The sequence below is a fragment of the Urocitellus parryii genome, chromosome 5 (assembly GCF_045843805.1).
Source record: "Urocitellus parryii isolate mUroPar1 chromosome 5, mUroPar1.hap1, whole genome shotgun sequence".
NCBI lineage: Eukaryota > Metazoa > Chordata > Mammalia > Rodentia > Sciuridae > Urocitellus > Urocitellus parryii.
The window spans coordinates 156,628,399-156,647,805 of record NC_135535.1 but is presented as its reverse complement, the minus strand read 5'-3'; the positions used below and the strand labels follow the sequence as shown (position 1 = coordinate 156,647,805).

The 19,407-nt window shown below is 38.5% G+C and overlaps 1 protein-coding gene across 5 annotated transcripts in view; it reads right to left on the bottom strand.

Annotated features, from left to right (window-relative positions):
• The window catches only part of Tet1 (tet methylcytosine dioxygenase 1), a 107,895-nt gene that overhangs the window by 72,772 nt on the left and 15,716 nt on the right, over window positions 1–19,407 (bottom strand). For 4 of the 5 annotated variants that reach the window (XM_077799001.1, XM_026394672.1, XM_077799003.1 and 1 more), the window contains exon 2: window positions 7,016–7,069. The exons of the other annotated variant lie outside the window; for it this stretch is intronic. In XM_077799001.1, the coding sequence (XP_077655127.1) occupies window positions 7,016–7,069 (54 nt within the window). The remainder of the gene's footprint in view (window positions 1–7,015; window positions 7,070–19,407) is intronic. 5 annotated transcript variants of the gene reach the window in all.

The following is a 19,407-nucleotide window of genomic DNA, read 5'->3' as shown; positions in this document are numbered from 1 at the left end:
ACACCATCAAAACAAACACAGTATGAGCATAAATATTTAAGACATAAGGCATATGTTCTTTCATAGACTAGGACGAATTTGATATGTTTTTTCTGTTTGTAGCCTGAATGAAATTTTCCTCCAGTCTGTCCAACCTCACTTGGCATTTATTCACTCAGAGTCTCTGGGACCATTCCTAGAAATCACAGAATGAGGGTTAAGGATGTAGCTTAGTGGCCGAGCACTTGCTTAGACTGATATTTAACCTAACCCCAGAGTTTAATATTTAGAGTGGGGAATGTGGGTGGTGCAGCAGGGGGAACAGAAAAAGAGTAAAAGGGGGGAAAAAAAACAAAAAACACAGAATTGATATGAGTCTTTTATTTATTTGTTTTCTCTGGGGATTGAACCTGGGGCAGTTTACCGCTGAGTTATATCCTCAGTCCATTTTCTTTTGAGATGGAATCTCACTAAATTGCTGAAGATCTTCCTGAGGGTTGCTAGGGCTGGCCTTGAACTTCCTCTTGCCTCAGCCTCCAGAGTTGCTGGATTACAGGCATGTACCACGCAGCCATGGTCTGTTTTGGACATGGGTCTCAAAACATTGGATATATCCATGCTTTCATAATAACTGTATGTGAACTGGGGATTTAGTGAGAACCCAGTCCCGAAATTAATCTGATTCTCTCTAGGCAAAATGCTACACAACAGTTCCTGGGTATGCAAACCAGCATCCCCATGTGTGCCTTTGATGGTGTGAATAAACACTGCTGTATGAAAACACATCTTTTACAGTTTTTGCCAGTTTATGACATAATGTGCAAATTAAAGGCATTTGTTTAATTAGGAAAAAAAATTTATTAAAATTTACATGAACCCCTTTGTATTCTCAAATTATTTTCTTCCAATTTACATATTTGCTTGTTCATTGTTTTTTAAGCTGGTATACTCTCAGCACCCACCCACCCCAAATTCCCCAGGCATGGTGGCAGACCTGGAATCCCAGAAGTCAGGAGGCTAATGGGAGGATTTAGAGTTGAAAGGCAGCCTCAACAACTTATTGAGGCCCTAAGCAAATCAGCGAGACCCCCGACTCTAAATAAATATTAAAAAGGGCTGTGGATGGGCTTACTGGGTCAATCCCAGGTACAAAAAAAATAAAATAAAATAAAATCCCCCTACCTACTGACCCAATACATCCAAATGTCTGTAACACTCTATCAAAATGCTACTTTTTCTCCTCTCCCAAAGATGGTTTAGTATTTAATCAATGGATTCAATTTGCAACATGTTGCTACAAGTAATAGTGTTGTATAATTAGCAGTTTTTTTTAAAAAGTATCATTTTACCAATGATTTCTTTTACTAACTGAAACAATGTTAGAGATAACAGCAGACAACAAAAATCTGTAGCAACTCTGTGAACTCCTATTTCTTGTAGCTTAAGGGAATTTAAAATAAACAAGGAATCTCAACTGTATCTAATTTAGTCTTTTAAAATCTGTACTTGTATATATATTAAAATTTACAAATTAAGGGAATAGTTCTCACAGATACCAAACACATTTCCTTAAAGGATGTTTTTCCCATCTCCCACTTTTTGTTATTCTTTCCTTCAAAGCATTCACTGCAATTTGGAATTTATTTGTCTTTAAATTTTCTACTTGCCTTTCCTCAGTAGCATTTAATCTCCTGAAGAGCAGGAAACACATTGGTCTTAAATTTTTCCACTATACCACCAGCATTTAGTATGGGCTCAAAATATATTTAGTAAATATTAATAATGTTATTTAGAACAGATCCCTTCTGAAACATTTAATAGAGGCTTGGTAATGGTCCTAAATATTTTGAAAATCACTATGTCGTGCCAACTGAGAGCATGTACAAATGTGACTCATTTATTTATGATTTGATTCTTTTTAAAACATGTTTCCAAATGACATGTAGTTATACTATATGCAAGTATCCTGTCCTTTGCTAGTGATACAGGCTTTATGCCCCCCATTCCCCGAATGGCTAGCTCTTCCTCTTTATCAGCATCATCAAGGAAGGAAACAGTGGAGAGCAGGGCTGCTGGTGCAGACCCAGCAGCAAGATCATGTTGTTTCTTTCTTTTTTTTTTTTTTTTAATCAGTTTCTGTAGACACTTTCCTGGTTTAAAATTCACTGACATTTCTTTATATTTATTCACCCAGTTCTTTCAAAGATATTATATAACCAAATAACTAAAAAATGTACCCTGACTGCCAAGGTCTTCTCCCCAAGATGCTCACACTTTTGGTTTTGAGGTGATTTTTAAATTAAGACACAAATTGCAAATATAGTATAGAGTGTTTTGTTTGTTTGTATTCCTTTTGGCAGCAGAGGGGATTAAAGGCAGGGTCTTGCAAATGGTGATCAACATTCTACAATGAACCACATCCCCAGCAGTATAGAATTCTTATATAGCATTCACACAGCCTCATCGAATGTTACCATCCTCATAATCATGATTTGGGTCCTCCTCGACCCAACAGTAAGTACAGCCCTCCTAGCTACTAGTAATGCTGAATATGTTCAGGTCCACATTCCACGTTCTATACATTCATATGCATTCCAGGAAGCTGACCTGGATGCAGTTCATCAGAAAACTTAGTTTCCCTCTCTATGGCTTCCCATTGGGGTTGACCATTGAAAACAGGAGAAGACTGGAGGCCAGGGTTTCATTCCCCCATGACTCCATGTAGAAGTCCCCCTCTAAGAATAACCACAAGAGAAATCTGTGATCACAGCTGGATATCCTGGCCCACAGTAGTAATCCCAGGGACTCTGGTGACAAAAGCAGGAAGATCAAGTTCAAAGCCTGCCTTAGCAACTTAGCAAGGCGCTGTCTCAAAATAAAAAATAAAAAGCTGTGTACATAGTTCAGTGGTAGAGCACCTCTTGGTTCAATCTCTGGTACTGTACAAAATGGAAACAATAACAAAAAACTTTCTCCTTCTGTTCAGCTACCACTCCACCTGAGTTCCTTCCCCCACTCCTCTGCCCTTCCACCCCAGTCATAATAGCTTTCTGCCTTCTTTAGCCCTTTTATCTTTTACCATCATTAGCTATTTTTTAAATTCTGCTCACACCTTTAAAATATTCCCTTTAGCCAGGCAATGGTGCATGCCTGTAATCCCAGTGGCTCAGGAGACTGAGATAGAAGGATCACAAGTTCAAAGTCAGCCTTTTTTTTTTTTTTTTTTTTTTTTTTTTTTTTTTTTTTTAGAGAGTGAGAGAGGAGAGAAAGAGAGAGAGAGAGAATTTTTAATATTTTATTTTTTAGTTCTCGGCAGACACAACATCTTTGTTGGTATGTGGTGCTGAGGATCGAACCCGGGCCGCACGAACGCCAGGCGAGCGCGCTACCGCTTGAGCCACATCCCCAGCCCTCAAAGTCAGCCTTAACAATTTAGAGAGGCCCTAAGCAAATCAGTGAGACCCAGCTAAGTACTAGGGGCTGGGGTTGTGGCTCAGTGGCAGAGTACTTGCCTAGCATGTATGAGGCACTGGGTTCGATTCTTCTGTGTTTGTGTGTGTGTATTTTTAAAGGGCTAGGGATGTGGCTCAGTGATAAAGCACCCCAGTATAAATATATAAATAAGTAAAATGTTCCCAGTATAAATACATAAATAAGTAAAATGTTCCCCTTATGAAATTTTGCTCAAATTTCCAACTGATTGTGCCGATTTTCTCCAGGGAAAAGGACTAAAAATCAAAGCAAAATCAAAGCAAGTTTATATTACCTTAAAAACTGACTTTCTCTAAGGAAATATATCCTCCTAAGTCATCCCCTCTGACATACAAAGTGAAAAATATTAACATAAATGTTTCTTTCAAAAGGAATTCCAAGGCATGTAGTGACAACCCCTAAGTTCATGAAAACTAGTTCATACTTCTACTGTAGTCGAGAATCAAGCTAGTCAAATGGTGCACATCTGTAATCCTATCTACTCAGGAGGCTGATGCAGGAGGCTAGCAAGTTAAGTTGCAGGCCAAATTTGGAAATTTAGCAAGATCCTGTCTCAAAATAAAAAATTCATATCTCTTTATTTTGTATCTGAACCATTGCATCTCAGCAGAAGAGGGCTTGCTTACCATGCATGAGAGAGTAGGTTTGATAATTGCTCGCGCGCGTGCACACACACACACACACACACACACACAACAAAGTCTTATGTTTCCTAGTACAGCATAGCTAAGAAGTTGCCATCCGCTCCCCCCCAAAAAAAAAAGAAGTTGCCATCCCTATGTGAAAATAACAATGATTACCACCCAAGCCATAAAGCATTAGGAAGGAAACAATTCAGAAAGAGGAAGATTAAAAAAAAAATAGACATCACTACTTAAAGCTTTAAATTTTGAAGTACAATTGAATGAATGTAGGTATACATGTAAGTAACAATTTCATTTAGCCTTACTCAGAAACTTAGAGAGGCCCTAAACCAGTTAGCAAGACCCTGTCTTATATATATGTGTAAAATGTAAATATATATATATGTAAAATAATATATTAAATATATATATGTAAAATGTAAAATATAAGTATATGTAAAAATATATATGTAAAATATATATAAAATTAAATATATATATAAAATGGCTGGAGATGTGGCTCAGTGGTTAAGTGCCTCTGGGTTCAATCCCAGGTACAAAGAGAAAGAGAGGTATGAGACAAAGCAATTTCAACCCTGCAACTGGATTCAATAAGGACCAGGTTCAGAGCAGAATGGAATAACCCTCAAATTCTATACCCAATTTCCTCCGTGTTGACCAAAATCAAAGAAAGCAGACTGGATCTTTGATTCAATGCCAAAAGCAAGGACAAAGAATTATGAAAAGAGTCCAATTTATAATCTGTAGATTCCCATCACTGAATCTCTAGGGAGAATCCAGGTAGAACATTTAAGTCCTTATGCGTTAAAACCTAAACTGATCTAGGTACAATGATACAAACCAATAATGCCTGTGGCAGGAAAATAACATGTTAAAGACCAACCTGGGCAACTTAGGGAGAGCCTGATATTGTTCAGTGGAGCAGTGCCACAAAAGCCACAAAACAAAATCTTAAAAATTCATAGTCTTTTCCTACTCTCCCTCCTTTCTCAAACACACTTGCCATCTTTTTTAGGGTCATATAATATTCTACATCTGTCTAGCTGAATTTTAATCTGAAGGCTTTTAACATTCTTCTGTGCAGAAGAAAAACAAAGCTTGGAAAAGGAGTGTGTGTGTGTGTGTGTGCATGTAAAGTTTTTAAAAATTGAAGTGCCTATATCAAAACAATTTTTTCTCTTAGAGCATTTTCCTTGCCTTCATTACTTTAATAACTAACTATGGAGGGAAAGTAAACAATTCAGTTCTGCTTGCTAGGACAGATGACATACGGCCAATCACAGGTACTTAAAAATAAAAATAAATTAAAAAGAATCCACGATTCCCAAAAGCAACATATGGTATATTTACTTCTCAAATTTATTTCAAGTGACAGGACACTCACAGATTAACATATAAACAGAACTAAATAACACTCCCAAAGCCCAATTCCTTTTCTTAGCAAAGGTGGGAAAAGATTTACTGTCTATTTGTTTCTACATGTAGACTCTTTTTTTTTTCCCAAGACTGAATCTATTCTCATGAAAAACTTAATGCTTGAGATAGATACAAAGTATAATAGAGATCTAAGAAGGACTCCACAGATGAGAGAAGGGAAGGGCGTGAAAGGAGGCAGATGAATCAATATGAAACAGAAAAACAGAAAGTGGTTAAATTTGTCTTGAAAATAACCACTATTCATTTTGTCCAGGCCCCAAGAGAATTTGTACCAAGCATTTCATTCATTTCACAGTGTCTCGCACATTGCTAACTGTGTGGTAAATAGGAAATAAATACTTGTTGGTTGATGAAAAATGTACATGCCAACACTGTGTATACACAGGAAACAGAAACTCAGGTGGTCAGCCAAATTAGAAATCAACACAAGGTTTGGTTCTAATGTGAACACTTTCAACTCACACAACTAGGGGGACAAACAAGATAAAATTCTGCCATAGTCATGGTTCAAGATGTTGTTCCTCTTTGAGGCTAAAACTTTATTTGCAAAAGAGAAGTTACAATTAGGTAAAATATTTTAAATTAAATATATACAATGTGATTTTACAAACCAATTTTTTTTTATTGCTTGCTATTTCTTCTTGAGATAAAAATGTTGCTAAAATGTAGAGTAGCAATATGCCACTTGAAAGCTGAAGCACATAAGCACCTATTTGCAAGACTAAAGCTAGCCTTGAACTTTTAGTGATGCCATATGCTTTTAAATTAACCCTTCTAAATACTGTACAAAGCTTATAACATGGATTGTTAGCTTATAACCAAATTAGGTTACTGTTAAATACTCACCAGTCAATGTATAGAATATAAAGAAAACATTTTTATTCCTATAAGCTCTATGAATGCCAAAATTAAAGACGATATAATGAGAATTATATTAAGCAATTATAATCTGGCTGTAAGATCTCAAGACTTACACATTTTAAGTTGAACTAAAATCTCTATGGACCTTTTCTCTTTGGGAAAATAATCACACATTTTAAAATAGTCTTTAATGGATGGTCTATTAAAATCACAATGGATCTTAGCTGTCAACTTCAAATAGTACCTTTCTCCTAAAAAGCTTAAGTACACACACCAGCTTAAGTACACACACTGTGCAACAACACAAATGCAGATGTTACAAAGGGGGATATAAAGAAAAATGAATTTTATTCACAACACTTTGCATATAAACTTTTCCTTCTGCAGACTTGTGGGAGTTGAAAATAAAGGGTGCTAATATGCACATTATGCAGTACATCAGAAAAAAAAAAGAAAAAAACTTGAGTGAAAATTCATTAATCTACTAAAAATCTGAGAGAATACACATCCACTGTATTCCATATTTACCCTCAGGTGACAGAAAAAAAACTATATGAAATGGAAAAAAAAAAATAAATATTATTTAATCAACAGCTGATTACCTTTAAAACTTTGGGCTTCTTTTCCCTCTGGGGCCTCTTGTTTTCTTTTATAACCTAAAAAAAAAATCAAATTGGAAAATGAGCCTCCATCAAGAAAAAAAAAAATTAGCTCCCACTCCCCCCCAATTTTTTGACTATTTCTCTGTAAAACTACTTATACCATTTAAAAATCATCAACATGTTTGCTAGGCAGAACCTAAAGATCTTATGTAAAATGTATACTTTAAAGTCACTAAAAAAATTTTTTTTCTATTAAGATGAGGTAGGGAAATACCCTTTTTTCCCCTTAAAGTCTGTCTTAATTAGCCTCTGCATTCTTCACAGCGAAGCCCACGAGGTAGCCATCTTGCTTGCTTCTGCAGAGGAAGCCTCTACAGTGGAACAGTTCTGCAAACTGCTTTTGGTATTATTATCATGGTGTTTAAAGGCAGCCCTGGCCTGCCAGCACTGTAGACGTGCTGGGCATGCCTTTTGCAAAAACAGCCCCACAAAGAGTGCAGCCAATGGCAATGCAGAGCTTAGCAACTCCAAAGTGATCTTCTCAGCCTAGCCCTTCCTAGACAAAGGATCTCCTGTGCGGCTCTGCTCTCACCACAGGACACAGGCAGCCACAAGCTGCGACATGGAGTTCTCTGCAGAGGATCTGGTCGCGCCGAAATCACAGGAGGCTTCAGCAAAAACAATGCACACAAATCCCCCAGGTTGCCACCATTGGATCCATGGTGGAGTCTCCCTGATTAGTAACCTCTTGGTGGCTCTGCGGGTAGGTCTCCGTGGGGGAGGGGTGTGCGGTTCGCCCTCCAACATACAGGAGACATAACTAAGCCTAGGGGGGCATTTGGGCTTGCTGAAACTCTGGAAGGTATTGTGCATTTTTACTTTATAAGGCAAGGCGAAATATTGGCGATATTTAAGGCAGGGAGGTTATGTGAGGACAGTGTAGGCTCAGCTGTTGGGCTGCGTGTCTCATTCCTTGGAACCACACCTCTTTGCAGCAGGCGCTCTGCCCAGAAACACAGCAATTTGATTTCTGTCAATAAATGTCCAATGACAAAGGCAGATTTAAAAACAACAATAAAGCCACTTAAAAGGAAAAGGACAGGATGAAGACAAGGAGAAGGGGTGGCGTTTTAAAAATACACTTGCCACTGTCTAGAGAGAAAAGATTTCTCTCTCTTGCTATGGACATTTCTGATGACTGTCAATTACAAAGAAATCCCTGATTAACCAGAAGGCAGATTCTGACTTGTACCTGTAGGACAAAAGGGCACTTTTGGCTCCTTTCTCTCCCAAGATCATCAGCTGTCACTGAGCATTTCTCTGCAAAACTGACAAGCGGATGCCCACATGGAGCCTGAGTGGTCAGACACAGCCACTGGCTTCCCAGGGACTAGGAGAGGTACCTGAGCCAGGGATGGAACAAACCACCCACATTCACAAGACCCCCTCATATGGGACTGCCCAGTAGGTGGTAGGCACAGTGAGCTGATACCATAGTTGACACCTGCCAGACACTGGGAAAGGCAAGAACAGAAAATTCTCCCTCCCATCAGCCCCCTGGTGTTACAACAGTGAAAGCAAAGGACCAAATCAGCAAAGAACTGGAGCAGCAGTGGTGAGCTAGCTGGTCTCAAGGTCACTGCCAAAAAGCAGTGCAGAGACCAGTCACAATCACGTCACAGCCACCTTGACAGCTGCATAGATCTTGGGAAGATAGCCCCAGTTCCAGCCTAGCAGAGCCAAATTTTCAGCAGCCCATTTGGAGGATTGGCAGGATGGCTTGCCTGGCTGCTGAGCCAAAGAAGGGTTTTCCACTTGCAGTTGGATTCGGAACAGATTCCCACAACCAAAAATTGGGAACTGAGTGAGGGCCGGAAAGCCTGTGTTTCATAATCCTTGGTTCCTCGCCTTTCAGTTTGCCACGAAAGCACGCTTTGCTTGTTGAATTGTGAAGTCCAACCTGCCTTGTTTTCCCACTTACTCTTTTGGAGCTGGGTTTGAACTCAGTGTGACATGCATGCTCTACCACTGAGCTATATCCCCAGCCATTATTGCACTTTTAAACTAGCTCTCTCTACCACCCACCCTCAACATTTTTATTTTATTTATTTATTTATTTATTTTAATTTATTTATTTTTTAGTTCTCGGTGGACACAACATCTTTGTTGGTATGTGGTGCTGAGGATCGAACCCGGGCCGCACGCATGCCAGGCGAGCGCGCTACCGCTTGAGCCACATCCCCAGCCCCTATTTTATATATATATATATATATTTAGTTTTCGGTGGACACAACATCTTTATTTGTATGTGGTGCTGAGGATCCAACACAGTGCCCCGCACATGCCAGGCAAGTACACTACTGCTTGAGCCACATCCCCAGCCCCCCTCAAAATTTTTAGTCAGTTCATGTAAGGAGGAAAAACCTACTGAGTGTGGTGTTCTCAGGTCTTCCTTAAACACTTGTATCAACACCAGTGGATTCTGACTTAACCACATCCACCAGTACAAACACACTAACCAAGCCCTTACTACCTCCAAGAACTTCTCTGTGAGGAATGAAGCATGAAGCAGCCATAAAACAGGATCAAATACACTAAGCTTTCAAATACGATGCTTTTGAAAACAGGTTTAGAGTCTGGTGCAGTGGCACATGCCTGTAATTCCTGCTGCTCAGGAGGCTGAGGCAGGAGGATTCCAAGTTCAAAGCCAGCCACAGAAAAAGCCAGGTGCTAAGTAATTCAGTGAGACCCTGTGCATGTCCAGCTCTAATAAAATACAAAATTTTATTAGATGGGGATGTGGCTCAGTGGTTGAATGCCCTGAGTTCAATCACCAGTGCCAAAAAAAAATTTTTTTCTAAATATTTCTTAGTTGTCAATGGAACTTTATTTTTTTGATATGTGGTGCTGAGAATGGAACCCAATGCCTCACAAATGCTAGGCAAGTGCTCTACAACTGTGCCACAACCCTAGCATGCCCCCTTCCCTAAATTTTTTAAAAAGATTTTAAAAATAGATGTTAGCTTAATCTGTTTTCATTTTTTTTTTCAGGCTTTTTTTTTTTCATTGTAAAATATATGTAAACTGAGCATCATGGCACATGCCTATTAATCTCAGTGACTTGGGAGGCTTAGGCAAGAGGATCACAAGTTCAAGGCCAGCCTCAGCAATCCAAGGAGACCCTGTCTCAAAAACAAAAAGGGCTGGGGATGTAACTCAGTGGCAGTGCACCCATGGGTACAATCCCCAGTAATGAAAAATAAATAAAATATATGTAACATAAAATTTATCATTTAATCTATTTTTTTCCAGTATAATTTGGTAAGATTAAGGGCAGGGGTTGTGGATCAGTGGTAGAATGCTCACCTAACATACACTGGGTTCGATCCTCAGCACCACATAAATGTAAAATATTGTGTCTACATAAAAAACTGAAAAATATTAAAAAAAAAGATTAAATATGTTCACAATGTCATACAGCCATTTCCACACCTCTTTTAGTCACTCAAACATTAGATCTACCTATTCTCCTCCATTTGTCATTTTAGGGGCTATCAGTTTGTAAAAATGTCTGGTTTTAAAAGAAATCCAGGGCATGGGGTGGTGGCTCAGTGGTAGAGTGCTTTCCTGGCATGTGTGAGGAACTGGGTCCAATCCTCAGCACCACACAAACATAAATTGTGTCCATATTTTTAAAAAATATTTAATAAATAATAATAATAATGAAGGAGAAGGAGGAGGAGGGGGGGAGGAGGAGGGGGGAGGAGGAGGGGGATGAGGAGGAGGAGAATTGATCAGGCCTTTTATCAGAGATTTGATTTTTTTCCCCCAATGGGAATTGAATTCCAGGCCTCCTGAATGCCAGCCAAGTGCTCTATTACTGAGTACATGTCCAGCTCTTTTTACTTATTTATTTTTATTATTTTGAGACAGGATCATGCTAAACTGCCCTGGCTGGCTTCAAATCTGTAATTCTCCTCCTGCAGCCACCCCAGTAGCTTGTATTATAGTCATGTGCCATGATGCTAACCCCTATCAGACACTTTTTTTTTTCCTGTTCCTTTTTTTTTTTTTCTTGGTACCTGGGTTTGAATCCAGGGGCACTTATCCACTGAACCACATTCCCAGCCCTTTTTATTTTGAAACAAGATCTTGCTAAATTGCTAACAAAGGCTTTGAACTTGTGATTCTCCTGCCTTAACCTCCAAAGTCACTGTGATTACAGGTGTGGGTTACCACACCCACCTCCTATCAGAGACTTTTTCAAATTAGTTTGGTTTCACTTCTTGTGACACATAAAAACCTGAAAGACTGACAACCGAGAACCATCCTGGGTGACTGCGTTAAGCAAAGCCTTAGTACCGCTATTCCCTGGTTTCCCTCTAAGGCTACTGTATTCCTATATCCCTCCAAGGAGCCAGGTCTACCAGTATCCACTCCCTTCTCTGCAGAAGTCCTGTCTCCTGTTGGTTAAAGAAGTTCCTTCTTTTTTTTTTTTTTTAAAGGGACAGGGGTGTTGGCGAATGAATCCAGGGCCGGCAAATGCTCTACCACTTAACCACATCCCAGTCCTAAAAATTTTGCTTCTTATTACTAGTCTGGTTTGTATAATAATCATTTTCTTTACTTTTCTTCCTACCTTCCTTCCTTTCTTTCCTTTTTTCCCCCTTCTGTTTTTAAAAGAAGTCTGGTCCCATGAGGTGGTGCACATCTGTAATGCCAGCAACCATCAAGGCTGAGGCAGGAGCTCAAATTCAAAGCCAGCTTCAGCAACCTAAAGAGACCTAGTCTCAAAAGAAAAAATAAAGACTGGAAATGTAACTCAGTAGTAGAGCATCCCAGGGTTCAATCCCCAGTACCAAAGAAAAAAATAACAGGTAGGGTGAAAACACCAGCATCTCCAAACCAAATCCTCTAAATAAGTTTGAAATTAAAATTTAAACAATTGTGTTATTGTTCAGATTTACATGAAAAAAGTGCTTCACCTATCTTTGTTTGCTTACAAAGTTGTGGTGGCAGGGAGTGGCTGGGGATTGAACCCAGGGATGTTTTACCAACAAGTTAAATCCACAATCCATTCTATTTTTTATTTTTAGAAAGAATCTTGCTAAATTGCTGAGGCCTCACAAAAGTAGCTAAGGCTGGACTTGAACTTATGATCCTCTTGCCCCTGTCTCCCAAAGTCAAAGGAATTACAGGAGTGCTCCCCGACACCTGGCTATACTAAACATTCTCTCAGTCACTTACCATGCATGTGATATATGAAAGTGGTTTTACATATTTTGAAAAGAAAGCATTACTATTTACTCCTGGCACATTCAGCAGAAAATACTATCTTATACAAGATCAATGTTCTTGGTGGGATAAAAATCTTAAGGTGCTATTAACTTTACTGCACCTAATTTCCAATTGGTGTAATTACAACAATGGAGAACTGTGACTGTCACTAATTAATACAACTATGTACAAGTGAACAAAATAGTGAGCAATGAAAATTCATTTTGTGTAAAAATTGGAGATCTTCACAGCACCCAATATTTTAGGGCAATGGAAACTTTCCCAGATAAATCTACTATCAAACAAGATTGCTGCAAGAGATAAGACACAAACTCCACCACACCATCCTAACATCATCTTATATTTATGAATTTTAAAAGAACATAAAATTTTCATTTCTAGTGATAATGGAATTGGTAATTTGGAACAACTCTCTGGCCAGAGATAACTTAAAAAGCTGGGCAAAATATAAAATCATCTGCTTGAGGGAATGGAAGAGTGAACTATTACCATGGTACTCAAGAATTACTAGACCATGATTCAGAGGTGAATGAGGACTAGGGAAGGAAATACAAGTAAAATGAAAAATAGGTAAAAAGATAGTCAAAGGAAAACATTGAAGTTGAAAGTATTTGATTCATGTTTAAAATCTTTTATAGCTGAGTACCTGGAGTCCAGGTTATTCAGGAGGCTGAGGTAAGAGGATGGCTTAAACCCAGGAGTTGAAGTCCAGCCTGAGTAACATAGCAAGGCCCTGTTTCTTTCTTCTCTCTCTCTCTCTCTCTCTCTCTCTCTCTCTCTCTCTCTCTCTCTCTCTCTCTCTCTCTCTCTCGTTGTTGTTTTTATACCAGGGACTGAACCCAGGGGCACTAACCAGCACCTCACAAATATTTTCAAAAAACTCCACATCATGTACAATCACAAGAATGGGATCCTAATTAGAATAAACTTTTAAAAATTTAAATTTCATTTCTGTGAAATAAACCTGTAAGATTCTTTTCCTTTCTTTTTTTCTCCCCCCCCCCTTTTTTTGCTTGTTTTTTTGGTGGTATTGGAGGTTGTATCCAGGGGTGGTCTTCCACTGAGCAACACAACACCCCCAGTTCTTTTCATTTTGTATTTTAAGATCAGGTCTTGTTAAGGGGCTCCTTCAGCTGCTGAGGCTGACCTCAAACTTGGGATCCTCTTGTGTCATCTTCCTGAGTCTCTGGGATTACAGGTGTATGCACTACATCCAGCTGAATCTAGGATTCCTTCCAAGTTCCACAATCTAATAAAAGACTGCAGTAGTACTCTCCCCACGGTTATCCCTTAACCAGACCAACTGCTGATTGCACTCCCATCCATCCTGTCTGGGCCCTAAACATTTTGATTAGGGACATGGGGAATGCCTTCCAAACCAAATCCTCTAATCCTGCTTCAACTCTATGGCCCTAGACAATTTACCAAGTCTCTATAAGCCTAAAAGTCTCGATTCATAAATTGGGGGCAGTATATACATTTCATAAAACTGCTGTTAGATTAAATGAGACACCATAAGCCAGATATTACTACATGCAGAAGGAAAGAGAAAAAATAATTTGAGCCAATTCAATCAAATCAGTGAGGTTTCTATACAATACAGAGTAAAGTTCACTTTTTGGATTACAAAAATGAAAAGAAATTCAGCCCAAGCAACTAGATAAAAAAAATGAAATATAGAATTACTCAAAATTGAAAACTTTGGGCTGGGGATGTGGCTCAAGAGGTAGCGCGCTCGCCTGGCATGCGTGCGGCCCGGGTTCGATCCTCAGCACCACATACAAACAAAGATGTTGTGTCCGCCGAGAACTAAATAAATAAATAAATATTTTGAAAAAAAATTCTCTCTCTCCTCTCTCACTCTCTCTTAAAAAAAAAAAGAAAGAAAATCTAAAAATAAATAAATAAATAAATAAATAAAATAAATTGAAAACTTTGTTTCAAACATTAGCAAAACAGTGAAAAGATATCATAAAGAGAAAATACTTGGAGCTGGGAATGGTGGTACACACCTGTAATCCCAGAGGCTCAGGAGGCTAAGGCAGGAGGATCAAAAGTTCAAAGCCGGGGCTGGAGTTGTGGCTCAGTAGTAGAGCACTTGCCTTGCATACATGCATACAATCCTCAGCACCACATAAAAACAAAAAAATAAATAAATAAAATAAAGATATTGTGTCCATCTATAACTAAAAAAAAAATTGAAAAAAGAGAGAAAATACTTGGAAATTATATATTTTAAAGGGGGTACAAAATCCACAATACATAAAGAATTCTTGACAGTCAAGGACAAAAATACTTTTTTTTTTGGGGGGGGGGGTAGTTTTAGAGATTGAACCCAGGGCTTGAATGCTAGGCGAGCATGCTACCACTGAACTACATCCCCAACCACAATTAACTAATTTAAGGAATAGGTGAAGAGTAAGATATGTCTCCATATAGAAATGGCCTATTAGCATAAAAAAAGGTAACTCAACTGCATTAACTAATAGAGAAATACAAATCAAAACTAGAGTTAAGACAGCTTGGTGGCAGGCAGAGGTAAGAAGGTCAAAAGATTGAGGCTAACCCTGGAAAACAGGTGAATGATCTTTGAAACACTAAGTAGGATTGAAGATGTGGTAGAGCACAAGCCTAGCATGTGTGAGGCCCTGGGTTCAATCCCTAGTGCCAAAAAGCTAAGTGAATGTATACAACCAAAGATATGAAAAATTGTGCTCTATATATGTAATAAGAATTGTAATGCATTCTGCTGTCATATATAAATTTAAAAAGGAAAGAAAAAAAGGTAGATCAATAGAGACAAAAATCAGATTAGTGGTTATCAGGGAATGGGGAGCAGGAGAACTGGTAAATGCTACATAATAATACTAGGTTTCTATAGGGAGTAATGAAAATGTTCTAGAATTGAAAAAAAAAAAGAAAAAAATGTTCTAGAATCGAATAATGGCAATGACTGCACACCATGGAAAGACAGATTACTGAATTTTGAGCTGAACACAGAAGAGCACACCTACAGGATTACAATCCGAGCTACTCAAGTGGTTGAGGCAGGAGAATTGCAAATTTGAGGCGAGCTTATGCAATTACTGAGATCCTGTTTCCAAATAAAAATAAAAGGGCTGGGGATGAGGCTCAGTGATTGAGTGCCTCTGAGTTCAATCCCTGGTACCCTCCATAAATAAATAAATAAATAAATTTTTGAAAGGCTGGGGGCCATACCTCAGTGGTAGAGTGCTGCTGAGTTCAATAACAATTATCACAAATAATAATAATAGTAGTAGTAGCAATAATATTGGTTATTTATTTTTTGTGGTAGTAGTTGTAATAATGATTATTTAATTCTTTTGTGGTAGAAAGGGCAACTCTAATACTTGCTATTTGTGCAAAATTAAACACATTTTTTTTTTTTAAGAGTTTATTCCTAGTCTTCGAACTGAGAATCCTCAAAAGGCCCTGGGTTCAATCTACAACACAAAAAACAAAAATATAAAAATCCTAGTCTAGACCATCATTAAATATTAGTTTCTGTCCTCCTGTGTGTCAAGTGGAAGAAAGCTGAATTTTGTTAAAATTTATCCACTATAAAGACAGAGACCTGTGGTTGTTGGTTGTTTACAAAGGAAGAAAAAAAAAAAGGTGGAACACTGTTTTGTTCTGTTTTCCCTGTTACATTGATTTTTGCTTTATGGTCTCAGTGTGAACAGGAAGGGTTTCTCAAAAATAGGGTTAGGTAAATAATGAGAGCAATTTAGTTTCTGTCTCCCAGTAGACAAAATCTCCCTATAATTCTGGTATTAGCTTTTATTTTTAATTGACAGTAGTACTAGGGATTGAAATCAAGGATGTTCTACCACTAAGTAACATCCTGACCCCTTTTCTTTTCTTTCTTTTTTTTTTTCCCCAGACAGGATCTCACTAAATTGTTGAGGCTGGCCTCAAACTTGATATACTCTGGCCTCAGCCTCTGAGCTTTATTAACTCTTAGACAAATTACACATGCACAAACAAACTTGTCTCTAAATCTAACCTATATCCATTCTACCAGAAATCCCACAGCTTGGATAAACTGTGGCCTTCTACTATATTGTACTCTTATTTCCTCCTGCCTTGACCCAACATTTGCTCTGTAACAGAAAACTCACCACAAAATGGTACTGTGTATGAAATATAATATACAAATAAGCTCTATAGTGTAAATGTGTAGAACACACCAGAAACACCAAAACCCTCTCATTACATAAGAACAAGAAAACAACTGGGACATGGTCCTCTCACTAGAAACCACAACTATAATTCTGAATCACATGGGAACAGAAAACCAATTCATTCATAATGTATCCTAAGCCTCCAACATCTGCAGGAAAAATGCTCAGTAGATTACTAAGAAATGGTGTATCCTGGATACTTTTGAGGACTTCAGTTATTTTCCTCTAAATAGCATGAATAAGGTGGCAAGAGGGAAAAACAGGTGAAAGTAATGAGATGAATACACAAATCTCTTCAAGGATATACCAGCATTTAAGCAACTACCATATAACAGATTCAGCAGCAGATTCTTTTACACACCATCTCTGCTCCTTCCTTAGCTCACCCCTGCTTCACAATAGGACGTTCTCAATGGTACAAGTAGGTCCATCTCACAATGATACCACAGGGGGAAGGCTGAACTGTCACTGTTTTTCCCTTAAACACAAAATAGTTGTCAGTGCTCTTTTTTGTTTGTTTTGTTTTTGCTGCTATGGATGCAACACCAGAGCCTTCCACATGTGAGGCAAGTGCCCTACCACTGAGCTACATCCCAGCCAAAGCAGTTGTCAACTGTATTCCATTAAAGGCTGAAGAAAGCCCCATGGTTCTTTCACTTTGGGGAGTGGGGAATATGATTTATATTTCTCTGAAACCTAATAAGAACTATGGACCAACATCTCTCCAGGAAAATGCATACTACAATTTATTGCATTTGGACCCCAAGGTGCACACCTGTAATTCCCGAGACTCTGGAGAATGAGACAAGAGGATCACAAGTTTAAGGACAGTCTCAGCAATTTAGTGAGACCCTAAGCAACTTAGGGAAAACCTGTCTCAAAATAAAAAACCAGGCCTGGGGCTATGGCTCTGTGGTAAAGCACTTGCTTTGCATGTGTGAGGCACTGCATATAAATAAGCGAATAAAATAAAGGTCCATCCACAACTTAAAAAAAATATTTTTAAAAATAAATAAATAAATAAAGAGGCTAGGGTTGTGGTTCAGTGGCAGAGTGCTCGCCTGGCACATGAGAGGCCCTGGGTTCGATCCTCACAACCACATAAAAATAAATAAATAAATAAAGGTATTGTGTCCAACTACAATTGAAAAATAAATATTTTTCAATCAAGTCTCCCTGGGCTCAATGCCTGGTACCAAAAAGAAAAAAAAAGGGAGGGGGGCTTGGGAACTTGGCCCAGCAGTCAAGCATTCCTAAGTTCAATCCCCAGTTCAAAAAGGAATTTTTTTCCACGTAGTTTTTTTTTTTTCTAATACCTTTGTTTTTATATGTTGGTGAGGATCGAACCCAGTGCCTCACATGTGATAGGCAAGTGCTCTACCACTGAGCTACAGCCCAGCCCCTTTTCATAGTTTTTAGACAGTGGAGTCCGTCCAGATCCAGCACCTTTAATGTGGTTGCTTTTGTTCCTATTTTTGTTTGTTGAGGGAATAGAGTCAGGAGTTTCACTGCCCTCATCATCTGGATCCTGTGTCAGCCTCCTAAGTAGTTGGGACTACAGGCATGTGCCCCTGCTGGAGCTCTGTGAAGTTGTGTTTTTATGATTTCCAAAACACCCTGTGAAAGATTGGTGCTGGTGTCATTTACACTAGGATCAAGTTAGTCCTAGGAATTCTTGTACACCGAACAAAAACATGTGGCAAGTTTAGCAGTACTAAAGCACTAATATAGTACTAGTCATTTTCAAATTCTGATTTTTCCATGGTAGCTAAAAATATACCAAATACCTAATCTGATCTGGCTACTATCCAGTCATTAGTTAGATTTACTGAAATGCTAGCTTAATCACCTTTGTAAGGGCTTTGGTAAGATGTGTGTGTGGTGGGGGGTTTGTTTGTTTGGTACCATAGATTGAACTTAAGGATGTTCTACCACTAAGCCAAGTTGCTTAGGCTTGTGATCCTCCTGCCTCAGCCTCCCAAGCCATTGGGATTACAGGCGGGTACCTGGCTTTCATAAGATTCAAAAAGAATCTAACAACTACAGAGTTGCTTTTACCTTCCTTTTGTTGTTGTTTGTTTTTAGTAATGAGGATTGAAATCAAGAGTTCCTTACCAAGATCTACACCTCCAGTCCTTTTTAGTTTTTGAGACATGGTCTCCCTAAATTACTGAGTGTCTCAGTAAATTACAGAGACTTGCCTGAACTTCCAGTCCTCTTGCCTCAGTCTCCTGAGTTGCTAGGTAAAAAACAGGTGCCTTGGGCTGAGACTACAGTTTCTTATTTGGGAAGAAAGATATGACGTGGCTATCCAAAGAATACCTTTAGTTAAACTTCACATTTCCAGAAGTGGTAAAGAATTAGAAATCATTAGTCATTAAGTCATCAGCAAGATATTAAATATGTTGGTGGTTACCATTTAGGCCTTGAAATAACCCATTGATTGCACCGCAAGAAAACAAACAATGTGGAAAAAAGTTCACTATGCTATAGAAAACTGAAAAATGGTAAGAAACTGAAGGGAATCATTCAGCCACAAAAAAAGAATGATGTTCATTTACTTAAAGAAATATTTTGCAGGCATTTAAACACCCTTTATGTTGTTTGAGTCCAAGACTTTTAGGAAAATCTGAACAATGGAACATTGCAGCAATACCCTTACTTTAAATAAAAGAAAATACAAATTTCTTACTATGTGACAAAATAGTGATGATACATTAAGTGATGGAAACAAAAGAAAACTCCTACTTCATCTGCACAAACTTTTTTTTTTTCTTTTGTACCAGGGATTGAACTCAGGGACACTAGGCCAGTAAGCCACATCCCCAGTCCTATTTTGTATTTTATTTAGAGATAGGGTCTCACTGAGTTGCTTAGTGCCTTGCTTTT